We start from the raw sequence: 14,858 nt of genomic DNA, 5'->3' as shown, positions 1-14,858 counted from the left end.
TCCACAGGAGAAAAGACCTAGTGATCTGCTTCTGTAAAGATTACAGCCTAGGAGACCCTATGGGGTCAGTTGTACTCTGTCACATTGGGTCACTTAGAGTCGGAATCCACTCAATGGCACCTCACAACAGCAACATAGCGGAGACAGCATGACTGTTCAGACCTGACCTCGGCTTTGTGAATTATCACCAGGCACTTTGACCCTGAGATGCTATTTCTACAATGCTTCAATACATTACCCAGAGAATATATTCTCTTGAGTGGTGAAATAAAATATTAATTGAAAACAAAAATAAATTTAAAAAATATTAACCTTTCACTCGTCTAAATTCTCCAAGGTTAAATTTCTCATCAAGTCATATAACCAGGTCTCATTAGAAATGCCTACTCAGAACTGTACATTAACATCTTGCAGGCAACTTTTCACAAAACATCATATAAGAAATGGTCATGGGTACTTATATCTTTGAAATTCTTGAAACTGCTGTGGAGTTTTTTTCTCTATATTGTTCATTGTCTGTTACTTAAACACTCATTCTCCTCAAGAGTTTAGAGATACCAAAAAAGTCTTATTTGAGTTTTTATTTTCCTTTTGGCCTTCACTAACAAGAGCTGAGAGCTAAGTTTTGGGCTGAAGGTTAGTGTCTCCTTCCTTACATCTCTTTATATAATTCTCACCCCTTTCCTTCATTACTTGATCATTTTGCCATTGTTTTATAGTATATGTGCCTTTTATTATAAGCTGTCTCGAAGGCTTTTCTGGAAATACATAGAGCATGAGTACCAAATGATGAAATAAACATACTTCTTCATTTCATTTTAAAAGATGCATGGGTTGGACTAGATGACCTCAAAAGCCCTTTCCAGCTCTAAATTTATGTTCCTGTCACTAAAGACAGACAAAAAAATCTATTAGGCTATAGGCCAAGAGTTGAATGCCAAATACTATGTTTCTGGTAAAGGTGTATTTCCTCTTGAAGGCAGAATGCTAGACTCAGTAACCTGCAGAGGGCCCTCATAGTTTTAGGATGATAAAACAAGAGAACTGGTTGCTAAAAAAATAAATAAATGAAAATTAAAAAGATGAGATCTCAGTTAAAATATCTTTCACTCTTAAGCATCAACAAAAATAAGAAATAGAAAAACAGAAAAGCATGATTATTTCTTTTGAGGCATTTATAAAAATTTGAGGAAGTAAACAGAGCTTAATGAGTATAGCTAATTTAATGAAATTAGTCACATTTGAATATTGTCATAATCTTGCTACCACATTATCATTAAGTGTGATTAAAATTTATTCCGTGTGCCTATATGGGTCCCAAAGCATCAGCCGTCAACACCTTCATAATAAACTAACCCTTCAATGCTTTCATGAAACTTTTACATTCAGAACAGGTGGTTAGTTGTCTGCTTCAGAGGAGATCAAATCACTTTTATTAAAGGTATCTTTCCTGTTTGTATAAATTTAGAATATAGGTAATTATCCATAGCATTGTTTATTTTTGTTAGGTGAGTAGAAGTCATTGAAAGTACAGGCAATGGTGGATATTGTGTACGAAAAATTTCCAAAGCTGATTAGACTATTATTTTTGAGGCCAATTGAATTTAAATGGACACATACATTGAAAAACCAAGCTATAATTTAAGTATGCATTTGTGAAATATAAATGTTATTCCGTAGTAAATAACTGTATAAATATATATAATCATATGCTATATAAGCTATGCAGTTTATATAAGCTAAAATATGACTTCAGTAGCAGAGGTTTCTATCTAAAGTCTATTGATTAATTGAAGTCACAGGAAAAAAAATGTGTTTTTTGTCAGGTATCTGCCAGATTTTTGTCTTTACAATGCTTTGCAATTCAGAAGTTCTTTCTCTGTGATTTTATTATGCGCTACCTCGGTATAGAGTACCTGGGTATTTTACATGCATGGTATGTTGGTTAATATTAGAATTATTATATCTTAAAAATAATTTGAAAGTAGTTTTTGATGCAGTAGGTAGTTTTCTTATTTGAAGTTGAATTTGTGTTGGTGTTAACTACGTTTGTAACAAAATCCAGAAAAGCTGTATAAGATTCTAGGAACTTTTAAGATTTTGTGATGCCTCTAATAAAAAGGTTGGTTAAATGAAATTTGAACCCTAAATCATTTTGATTCATTTATTGGCTCAAAATAGTGTTTAATTTATTAGTACTTAAATAATGGTAATCCCTTAAATAGCATTTTCTTTTCATAAATTAGTATCCAACAGTGAAGTGAGACAGAAAAATCAGTGCAAAGTGGTGATTATCCATCATCATAAGTACATAAAAGACAGCTTTTATTTTACTGAGAATGTCTACCATATTTTCCACAAATAACGCACTCACACATATAAGATGTATAGTGCACCTAGATAAATAATGCAAGAGGGGGTTGCGCAGTTGGCAAAAATATCGTATAATGCATGTGCTGTTTGCATAAAATTTTCTAATTTTGAAATGTGTGGCTGGAAAATTGAAAGTTAATATAACCTCTCATAACTCATATAACAGTATGTGCAATTGTTATGACCAATTTTTTAAATTTGGGCCGTCACTTTGAATCAAATAGGGGTGATTATAAAATGAACCAAAGATATATTATTGCTTGATTGAATTTTAAATTCAAACCTGTACACTAAAAAACAGCCCTGACTATAATAAGGGTCTTTCTCCCTTCTTGGAAATATTGGAGGGCTGTGGGGAGGAGTCAGGAGAAGGTGAAGGAAACATTTTTATATAGCGGAAAGTTAATTTTTAATACTTTTTTTATTGAGTAGTCAGTATTTGTTGAGATGACCGCTTCCTAAACACTACTGATTTTGCATATGGCAAGTATGGCAAAGTGGTGTCTTATACGTATATAAAGAGAGATTTACATCAAGGAAATCGCTCACGCGCCCTAGAGGCTGTAGTCCCATGTTCGTGAGGCAGGAAAGAGTATTCTCTCAATCCATGTAGCTGCAGGGGCTGGTGAACCCAAGATTGGCAGGTCGGAGAGCAGTGCTACTGCAGGCCACAAAGATCAAGGAATCTCAAGATTGGCAAGCAAGACCACCAGCAAACTGCTAGCCCAAGTCCCAAGAACCAGAAGTCAGATAAACGGGAGCAAGCTGCAGGATCCAGAACAAGCAAAAGCCCCAGCTAGACCAGCAGGAAAGAAATAGGTGCAGGAGGGCAGAGAGATGAAGGCTGAGGAGCAGTGAGCCACCACAGGCCGCACCCCTGCAGGTACCACTCATCAGATTCCATCATGGGGGTGATCGCGTATCAAATTTCAGCAGGGAAGTAATCACAGCATTATACAACTGCCAAAACACTGGGAATTATGGCCCAGCCAAGCTGATATATAGTCTTAACCATCACAAGTGGTTAAGAAGTTGGTTGCTAACCAAAAGCTCAGCAGTTCAAATCCACCAGCCCCTCCTTGGGAACCCTATAGAGAAGTTCTGCTCTGTCCTATAGGGTCGCCATGAGTCGGAACTGACTTGAAGGTACATAACAACAACTATTTTTTCATATGGAAATATATTTCGGGTTCAAATAGCCTCATATAAAATGTCATGAAGCTACTTTCCTGTGATTTACCTGGATAAACAGGCAAGAATTAATACGCATCACATCAAATGAAGAGTTGTAGAGTGACTAATATCCATTATTTAATGAGTTCCTATTTTTTGTTTTACTGTCTAATAATGCTCTTTATTGTGGTGATATGCTAAAAATTCCTTATTGGTTGTTATACAAAGCATGACATTATCTTATTAAAATAACGTTAATGACCCTTATCACTAAATATAATCTCAGTAGGCAATGAGTTATATATACATAATGTAAAGGCCATAGTAGAGTCTCCATTAATTCTATTTATTTTGACTTCAGTGTTTGAAGTTCATAAATGTAGGTTTCAAATTTAGACATCATCTATCTATAATTAGAAAGTCAAATAAGTGATAAAGCTTAACTTAAAAATAGTCTTGTGGCTCAACAATTGTAGTGAGAGTGTGGGATCAAAAAACGAACCAAACAAAAACAAAAACAGATGCCCTCAAGTCGACTCCAACTTACGGCACCACTCCCATGTGTGTCAGAGTAGAATAGTGCTCCATAGGGTTTTCAATGGCTGAGTTTTGCACCACCCAGGGACTCCAGAATCAAAACAGGTGTAATCATTTTGAATTGATTCTACAGATGTTTCCATTCTCTAAATCCCCTGTAAGCCTTCTACCTACCATGAAAGGTTATTCCCATAAACCTGGCTCTGAAAATCAATCATATAACTCATTTCTGTTCTGAGATTTCAAAGATTAGGACCTTCAGTGTAGAGGGAAAGAGACATATAGAAGCTGTATGTATGTAAAGCAGCACTCAGCAGCGGCCTCTGTTGTTGCCCAAGTATTTGAGGAACACAGATCTCTAGTGCTCACTTTCACAGTGAGCTATCAGAATCAGGAAGGGAGGCCCAGAAATGGCTCGAACAACATACTTCCCAGTCCTCCTTTTAACCCACGATAGCAATGTTTCCCAGAGCCAAAGACACTCCAGTGTTTTGCCTCCTAGAAAACAGCAAACTTAGTATTTTGGAAATGGAAGGAATTTTAATCTCTAACCATCTAACCAAGTTACCCAAGAAAATAATAAATCAACAGATAAAACATCTACTGCTACTGCTACTAACACCAACATGGTCTCCCTTGCAGTATGTAACCTCTGTCAGAGGTGGCAATAATGATTAAAAAAACAGAAAGCCTCTGATCAAATGTTTTCCTCACTTGCTGTCGGTTGTTAGGTTTTTACATCCTGTCCCAGTGAAGGTATCTAAGATGTCAAAGACAGACCCCTTTAACTGATTATTAACGATATTCAGGGTCAAATTCTGGGTATTTTTTTCCTGAAGTTGTACAAGTGCATCAAAGTACCACACGTTTGGTATGGATTTGAAAAAATTCTGTTGTGTTCTGTGTAAAATGAAACCAATGTCAGCTAATAGGGCATAGTATCAGTTTCAAATAGAAAATGTTGGTAAAGTCAGAAGTGACTTCCTAGTGACATCCTGAGAATAGATTCATTAGCCCTCTTCTTGTGTATTTCATATGTTGAACACAGAGAGAACTGAAATTTTGTTAAGCATTATTTAAAAACATTTTTGTAGAATGCGAGTATATCAGTACTTGCCTTTTTTTTCCCCCCATGTTGATGAAAATGAGTAGTACTTGGGGAAAGAATCTTCCTATTAAACTGTTGTCATCCATTACCAGACTTGCTCAGAAGAAATAAGCATAGATGGTGGGTCTATTACTTCTCTAACAACAACAACAAAAAAGCCTCTGTCTCTTTTTTTGTGTTTTGTTCCCTCTTTCTCATTGAAAGGTGAACAGTTTTTCAAGTCAAGCAACCTCTATAGGCATCTTTGAAATGTTTTATCCATTACTTGTACATTTAGGAAGAAAAAGAATGATTAATGATTTATTAAAATTTCATAATAAAAGAAACTGAAATCAAGAGTCTTTGTTAGAAAATCTTTGATTTAAAACCATATTTTTGCATGCAGATTAAAGCGAGAAGGGAGGAAGTTTTAATATGATGCTCAAAAAAAACGAAAAAAGAACCATTGCCATCTAGTTGATTCCAACTCATAGCGATCTTATAGGACAGAGTAGAAGTGCCTCATAGGGTTTCCAAGGAGCAGCTGGTGGATTCGAACTGCCAATCTTTCGGTTAGCAGCTGAGCTTCAATATCATGCTAGGGGCCTAAATTACTCATTTAATAATAATAGAACCATTTAGTCCATATTAAAAATACCTATGTAGATTTATTATTTATACATGGTTTAATGCAATTTGTCTATTATATGCATATGAAGAAAAGAGCACGAAGACATTAATGTAAATGTTTTAAGTAAGAATGTACATGTAGCAATGTACCCAAATCTTAATGGTGCAGCTCAATATATATTTTTTTTAAATGAACAGTCCTATGTAACCAGCACCCAAATGACATGCTAGAATCCCAGAAACTCCCTCTAGCCTTCTTCTAGACACTATTTCCTAGGAAGGCCCTTATGATCATTTGGAAGGTTGGAATTTCATTGATTAGATTTTGAATTTTTTATAAGTGTAATCAGAGTATGTACTCTTCTGTGTATTGCTTTTTTCATTCAATATTTACTTTGTAAGATTTGTTCATCATTCATTTTCATTGCAGTATGATATTTCATTGTATGAATATGCTACAATTTATATGTACATTCTGGACTTTATACATATTTGGATTGTTTCCAGTGTGGAGTTATTTTATAGTGCTTATGTGAACAGATTTGTACCTGTCTTTTATTGAATATTGTGAGGTATATACCAGGTGTTATAGGATATATTCAACTTTAGCAGACATGCCAAATAATGATTTATAACATTTTGGACTCACACCCACAGTAAGAGTGACTTCCAATTGCTGTAAATACTTGCCAGCACTTAGTTTAACTTACGTTTTATATTTAAACAATTCTAGTGTGTATGTTGGAGCCCTCATGGTGCAGTAGTTAGGAGCTATGGCTACTAACCAAAGGTCCACAGTTCGAATCCACCAGCAGCTCCTCACAAACCCATGGGGCAGTTCTACTCTGTCCTATAGGGTCACTATGAGTCGGAATCGACTTGATGGCAATGGATTTTTTTGGAGTATGAACTATGGACTTTAGTTGATAACAATGTATCAGTATTGGTTAATCAATTAAAGCAAATGTGCCACAGGGATACTAGATGTTAATAATAGGAAAAACCGTGTGTAGGGGCGTATTTAGGAACACTCTGTACTTTCTGCACAATTTTTCTATAGACCTAAAACTGCTCTAAAAATTAAGGTCTATTATATGGTGCGTTAGTCTGGGTCCTCTGAGAAGCAGATGCCAAAGAAAATTAAACACAAGAGAATTTTATTAAGGGAAATGCCTAGGAGAGGAAATGGCGAAGAAGCTAGGTAAGGCTGGAAGAACTGTCAGCTGTGATGCCAGTCTGATCCTGAGTGGAGAGAGGAACGCAGGTTGAGGGAAAGCATCCTGATATGATGCGTAGTCCAAGGAAGGTTTATCAAGGGCTTCAGGGTATCCTTGAGCCAAAGCTGGAGTTCCTTGTCTCCCAGGGATGGACTTGCTTCAGTTTCCTTGCTGCACTCAGTCACTGGCTGAGCCTGATGCAGAAACGGATTTCAGAACCAAGCAGCAGTGTCATTAGTCAGTTAAACTCCCTATAGATGGATGTCTGTGGGGTGCATGCTCATGGCCACCGTGAGAAGCTATCATAAAGATGAATGGACAAACTCCAAATAAAGTCATTAAAGCAATGCCTGGATCAAAGCTATGCATTTATTTATTTATATTAACCAACCAACCTTATTGCTATTCAACACAAATGTAGAAGCCACATATGTAATCTTCTTGAAATATAGGGAGAGTCAAGGAAAATATAATAATGCTACAGAGGATTTAAGTGAAGTCTACCATTTATAGTTTATTTGATTCTACCTAACTAAAGAATATTATTACATTCACAACATAGGCATAACTGTGTTCCTTCTACCATTTGTTGTTGATATATACTGCCAAATCTCTAATGGATATTGGAATACCTAACTCTGAACTCCTCTGTGCTCACATAAAGAAGTGGGTTACGTTGTTTTACAAATCAAAAGATATATTAATATTATTACATTTTTCATATCTTGATAATCAACATCAAAGAGTTCTGTCATCTATTATTTGATGGATAGAATTAGGAATTGTTTGATCCACTTTTTAAAAATTGGTCATTTGGAGTACATAATCTTGGGCATAACTGAATATTCTTTAAAACCACTATTATATGGCTATACTCTCAATGGTGAGCACCTCTTTTTATCTCTTCAAAGACTTTGCATTATTGTAGAACATTTAGCGGGACCATGTGAATACTTGTAATAGTCTTCTCAAATAGGGGGAAGGAAAATTACAATGCAAATAATGTGAAAAGTCTTGCTGAAGAGTCTCTGAGGACACTTTATTATGATATTTTAATAGCACAGATAAATTATTCAGAGGGGAGTCTTAAACATAGAGGATAGACCCATCAGGATGTGGCCCCTGTCTCACTCATCTAGTGCTGCTATAACAGAAATACCACTAGTGGATGGCTTCAACAAACAGAAATTTATTTTCTCACAGTCTAGGAGGCTAGAAGTCCAAATTCAGGGTGCCAGCTCCAGGGGAAGGCTTTCTGTCTCTGTCAGCTCTAGGGGAAGGTCCTTGTCATCAATCTTCCCCTGGTCTAGGAGCTTCTCAGCACAGGGACCCTGAGTCCAAAGACGTGCCCCCCTCCTTGTTCTTCATTCTTGGTGGTATGAGGTCCCTCTCCTCTCTGCTCAATTCTCTCTTTTATATCTTGAAAGAGATTGTCTCAAGATACAACCTAATCCTGTAGATTGAGTTCTGCCTCATTAACATAACTGCCTCTAATCCTGCCTCATTAACATCATAGAGGTAGGATTTACAACACATAGGAAACTCATATCAGATGACAAAATGGTGGACACTCACACAATACTGGAAGTCATGGCCCAGCCAAGTTGACATACATTTTTGGGGGACACAATTCAATTAATAACAGTCCCTTAACCCATTTGTACTCTCCACTGTCGTAAACTGAGGCCTAGTTATTCTTCCATGTATACTTTATTCATGTGCCTTTGCCTTTCCCCTGCTGCGATGTGGAGTCCACATTAACCTCACTAAGCCCTACTCTAACCTAATACCCCAAGGATTACTTTAAACCATAAAACTTCTCCTTTAGTCTTTCCCCAATTGCCTTAGTCCAAATGGAGTTCTCCGCATTCTGAATGTCTTCTCCCTGTGCTATGCCCACCTCTCCCTCAGCATTTACAGTCCTTTCTAACTACTTCATAGCATCTGAACATGTACTTCATGAGGTTATATTTTAATTCTCCATTCTGTTGTCATTGTCATACAATGTCAGGAAAATTGTTTTGCTGGTTTCTAGTAGGTATTTAATAATACAGTAAAATGTAGTGAGTCAACATATGAATGAATGAGTTAAGTGATACATTATATTCCCAGGTAGATATTGAGTATTGTAAGGACAAGAATTGAGTCTTATGTCTCCTTATAAACCTAGTCACTTAACATAGGACCTTAAATATTGTAGGCACTTCGTACATTTTTGGGGCTGATGAGCTTAGATAATTGCATGAATACTAAATTAATATTATACATATTTTCATTTGGGGAAGGTAGTAAATCTTCACTTAGTTTTCACTGTCGGTAAAGTCACACTTTACGTACAACATAATTTACTAGATCCTTGTTTGGGTGAACTTTCATGAAAGTAGATTATGTTTTCTTTACTTGCAAAAGATTTTGCTGATTTAATTTTTTATTTATAATATTTATGATTTTGACTTGTGCAGTTAAGATACAAATGTAATTATTTTGTAGCCCAGTATTTAAAAGATATTTTTAAATACTGGGCTACAAAATAATTTAAGTTTATCCGTAAACTGTATATGATGAATCAAATTGGCCCAGATAATGTAGATTCAGACATATGTGCAATTCAGCAAGAATGATAACAAGGTAAGATGTGTACTAACTCTTTCTAGTATATTGGGAAATAGTTTTATGACCATAATTAATTTCTTGATTGCATCCTTGAGAGAAAGGCATTAATTTTAAAATAGTCTATAATTGCATGATTATCAGCAGTTTTACATAGGAGAATATTGCAAGAGTCCCAGCTTATGTTCCAAGGAAAAAATACATTGATATATACTCTGATAGGAGTAAAATTTCACTCTTATATGAGTGAAAGTCTGAAGTGAAATTTGTTCAAATAGCTGTGGCAGATAATCTCTTCTCAGGTTACTAAGCCATGTATCTTTCGCTTTTCACTTCATTAGCTACACTCAGCATGTGGTTGGAAATGGGATGAAAGCCCAATCTGGAAATCCTGAAGTGAAAGTCAAAGGAACTGATCCTGTGATTAATCAGATTATTGATAAACTGAAGCATGTTATCCAGGTAAGTGCTGATCCTATATTGGTATACTCTATATGAAATACTAAGTGGTTTATTTCCAGTATATTGGATAAAATTTTATGTGATAATCTTACTTAAAATTGAGTATTGGCATAAAATATTTGTATCTAGGTTTTTTTGGTAAGTATTATTTTGAGTGATTTTCATATAGAAAGTCATTGTGAAGTATTTTTTGTAATTGGTGGACAATATGTATCTGTAAGAAGCAAGCCATAGCCTCAGCATTTCAATAAATATTGAGAATTTCAAGATAAACTTCATCCTCTATGAATAAGCCCGTTGATGTGGGAACCAATGTGTTCATTAAGAAAAACAAATACTGGTGCATGAAAGATGCCAAGGCTGCCTTCCTGGTAACCCTCTGAGTCTTGCTGTGAAGATTTTTGCTGCATTTTCAGTAAAAGTTATGAATGAATAATAAAGACTTCTCTTATTTATTTCCTATCTCAACTTCTGCATAATCTACCTAATGATTGCTTAGGAAATAGTTCTGTTTTATCTTTAGTAATATTATATAATTAAGTGAGTATATACTGCTATTTTTAATGCATGGCATATATAAAGTGTGAACTCAACTATTGATATTTATCAAAAGAGAATTTCACTAAAATACTTCATTAATTAGAACCTAATATTATGTTATATGTTGTAAGGACTACCCTCCATTCTGCATGTATTGGTGTTTGGGGTAAGAAGGATTTTTCTTTCACTATTAGTCATTTTACAACAATTTATATATGCATATCTTTTCATTTTTTCTAAGCAAAACTTTGTATGGATGATTGATACATGTTTCAAGTGAGAATATTGAGTGTCAGATACTATACCTAAGTACTACAGAGTTTTCCTGCATGTTAAAGTATTCCAGAGTCATTGGTATGCTTTTCATAATTGTTCTGCAAAGTTTAAGATTATGTGGGGCCAGTTCTTAGGATTCTATTTTCACCTCTCTACTTTTTAAGGAAATGATACATAATAAAGACATTTGGTCTGTGTTTAATACAATAAAATTTCACTTTCCAGGGAGGATAATGGCTATTTTGCTTATTCCATGAATGGTGAATTGGGTAAACAGAGCTCTCACTCTGAGTGGCAGGACCAAAAAAATGTTCTATTTAGAAGAGTATAAGAGAAAAGTGTTACCATGACTATTAGCTTCCTTAGAAAGCCTCTAATGAGTAAAACCACTCCCTTCAAAGAGAAACCTCCAAGGTGAAGTGAGTAGGTATCTTACAATGCTGGTGGGTCAAGTGCTGGGAGTATTTCTTGGAACTGAGTAGTGTTTGGATTGGGTCAGGAGCTGAAGCGATGGTGAACAGAGGGGTCAAGTGGGAGTCAGACCAGAGGTTAGGCGGAATGGCTGAGGTCAGCATGGAGGAAGCCTGTTGTCCTCAGAAGCTGTGATATTAAGTTCATCAATGAATGTCGCTCAGGAAATCAGGAAGGAAGTCACTATTCTAACCAAATTCTCTCTTAATTGGAGCTTTTCTTCTCCACGGTAAGAAAAACAACCAAAACTCCAGCCGAAATTAGTCTAGACTCAGCGAGAGCCTTGTGACGGTTCAGGACAACTTAGGGTATTACTTTAATGCTTGAGTTTCCGGAGGCCCAATACACAATCTATTAGGAACTAAATATAGAAGCACACTAGATTTCTAAGTATATGCTGATATCTATGTGTCTTTGTTGGGGTTCCGCAAGAAAGAGACTCAGGGATAGAGATTTGTGTTCAGAAGTTTCTTGCAGAGTTCCCTTGCAATCATACGGGAATGGAGGAGGTAGGATTGGACAAGGGAGCAATTTTACTGTATTGTGGTTCTAACAGAGGCCTCATCTGAACCCAGTAGGAACTCTGAAGCTGGAACGACCCTTCAGGTTGTCCTGAATTGAGACAAAGGGGTGGGCCTTTGTTCCTCTGCATTGGTCTGTCATTTGATGGGGGCTGCTGGGGAGGAGGGATAATAGCAGAGCTTGAGTCATCAGCTATAAGTCATAAGAGCCAGCAATACTACCTGCAGCTGGGGGAATGAGTGCCTTGGTCCTGAAAGAGGATCTAGGTGGTAGGCACTTCACAGTGTCTGCTCCAGTATGGTGTGCAGATCTAGGTTATTTGAACACTCTAGTGTAGAAGTGATTGTAAAAGCAAAAGAGCTTCAATGTTAATTGGCTCCTCTCAGCTGAACACAACAAAATCTTAGTGGCCTCCAAGGCAGCGTAAGCATTCTCTACAGGACACACAAGATGATCCACTGGGGTACAAGAAGGAAAAACCAGAACTTCAGTATATATTTATTACATCTCATTCTTTAAAATTTTTTTTATTGTTATAAAGGCATATAAAATATATAATATATTAATGTAAAAGCACATGCATGTAGATTATAAATATATGAATATACATATCAAGTAGGTGTGTGCTCAGACTGTTTTTTATGGAATCGATACATGGTAAAAACAGTTTGGAATACCCTGTTCTAGATAGTAGGGATGGAGCTGCTATATAGGAAAGCGTGCACAGACATAAGAAAACATATTCACAATGAACTAAGTAGATACCCAGGAAATAAAGGTTTATAACAACTGTTAGGAAGAGGTTTCGCTGATTAGTTGTCCATTAACTATACTGTTTCCCTCCTTGATTCATAGGTTTCTAAGTCATATGCTTTTCAAGGTGGCAGAGGAAAATAATCCCACTTTTTTTAACTCCTGTGTTAAATTGAGCTTCATTCATTCATCTTCGTATAAATGTGAAGATCTCTGATTATTCATGCTTAAGTTTCATTCTAGGGTTACAAGAGAATATCAGATAAAATGCTAACTTTGAGGTCTATCGTTTTCAATTCTACTAGAATGATTCTAATGAAATTTAGCTTATTTTTAAACAATCTAGCAGAAAGTTATATATTGGACAGATGTTTCACGTTTAATAGCTTAGAACATGTTCTTTCCTAAACTGACTCTCCTGGAAATGAAGAGAAAGTTTTCGTTTTGCCAGACTTCTGACTGCAGATAACGTGTCTGTGTGTGCTGGCCGTGATGTGTATTGCACAGCGCAATATCAAGGTGCCATTACAGGGCCCATCACAGGGTCATGTCTGAAAAGGTTCAGAAAATTGTCTTCTGTAAATGAAATGTTATTAATTTGGGACTAGTGTGGGTTGAGAGAAGAAGTTGATGTAGCGGCATGTTTCAGATTTTGGTAATCACTTATTAGTGTTTGGATAAAATTATTTCATTTCTATTGTAATGGATATTTTTACCAGTGTCTTATGAAAAATGCATTCCCTCATCATAGGGATAAGCAAATTTTTCTCGTAATTTTACCCCGTATACTAAGTATATGGAAACAAGCCAGTTGTATTTATCAGCAAAATATTGGCTCCCTACATGAGACCAAAAAGGACTTTGTTCTTGGCCTGTCGCTACATCTCCTTTTCTACTCAGTTGTTGTGGTTAGGTGCCGTTGGGTCAGTTCCGACTCATAGCGACCCTATGTACAACAGAACAAATATTGTCCTGCGCCATCCTCACAATCTTTGTTATGCTTGAGCCCATTGTTGCAGCCACTGTGTCAATCCATCTCCTTGAGGGTCTTCCTCTTTTTCCCTGATCCTGTACTTTACCAAGTGTGATGCCCTTCAGCAGGGACTGGTCCCTCCTGATAAGATGTCCATAGTATGTGAGACGAAGTCTTGCCATCTTTGCTCCTAAGAAACATTCTGGCTGTACTTCTTCCAGAACAGATTTTTTCATTCTTCTCTCAGGCCATGATATTTTCAATATTCTTTGCCATCACCGTAATTCAAAGGCATCAGTCTTCCTTATTCATTGCCCAGTTTTTTCATGCATATGAGGCAATTGAAAACACCATGAGTTGGGTCAGGCGCACCTTAGTCCTTAAAGTGACATTTTTACTTTTTAACACTTTAAAGAGTCTTTTGCAGCAGATTTGCCCAGTGCAATGTGTTGTTTGATTTCCTGACTGCTGCTTCAATGGGTGTTGATTGTGGATCCAAGTAAAATGAAATCCTTGACAACTTCAGTCTTTTCTTAATTTATCATGATGTTGCTTATTGGGCCAGTTGTGAAGATTTTTGTTTTCTGTATGTTGAGGAGTGATCCATACGAAGGCTGTGCAATTAGTGTCATTAAGCAAGTGGGTAGGATTTTTCCTTTGTAAAAGCTATGGTTAAACTACTTCAGTGCTCAATTTATTCATTTGACAAATACTTATTGAATGCCTAGTATGGACCTCGTTCTGCCCAAGGCACTGAGGTTAAAGTGGTGAACAAGACAATTCAAGTCTCTTCTCATGGGATTTACATTCTGTAATCAAACAAAGAAATGTGATAATTGTGTCTGACAAATGCTATAATGAAAACAAAACAGAATGAGCTGGGGAAAAGTACTGAGAAGAATGTGCTAGTGGAAGCCACCCCAACGGGGGACGTTTGGGCTGAAGCTGAATAAGGAGAAGAAACGAGACATAGGAAAATCAGAAAAATGTGTTTGAGGCAGAAGGCCCTGAAAAGGGCCTGTGGCAGGAAGTTCAGTGTATTCAGAGAACAAACAGAAAACCATGTGGCTAGAATAGAATGAGCGAGGGAGATAGACATATGCTATATTATGGGGAGACTGCTAGGCCCTAAAAAGAAGTTACGGTTTATTCCAAGTGAAATGGAAAGCTAGCAGAAGGCTGTAGGCAGAGGGTTGATGCAATTTAATTTATTTTTTATAAAGATGATTTTGGC

General features: G+C 36.4%; 1 protein-coding gene across 1 annotated transcript in view; it reads left to right on the top strand.

Moving 5' to 3' along the window:
• GPC5 (glypican 5) overlaps window positions 1-14,858 on the top strand; it is a 1,611,475-nt gene that overhangs the window by 529,391 nt on the left and 1,067,226 nt on the right. The window contains exon 6 of the mRNA XM_004371398.1: window positions 9,969-10,089. Coding sequence (XP_004371455.1) covers window positions 9,969-10,089 — 121 coding nt within the window. The remainder of the gene's footprint in view (window positions 1-9,968; window positions 10,090-14,858) is intronic.

This window comes from Trichechus manatus, unplaced genomic scaffold, assembly GCF_000243295.1.
Source record: "Trichechus manatus latirostris isolate Lorelei unplaced genomic scaffold, TriManLat1.0 scaffold00013, whole genome shotgun sequence".
NCBI lineage: Eukaryota > Metazoa > Chordata > Mammalia > Sirenia > Trichechidae > Trichechus > Trichechus manatus.
This window is presented reverse-complemented; position numbering and strand designations above follow the sequence as displayed.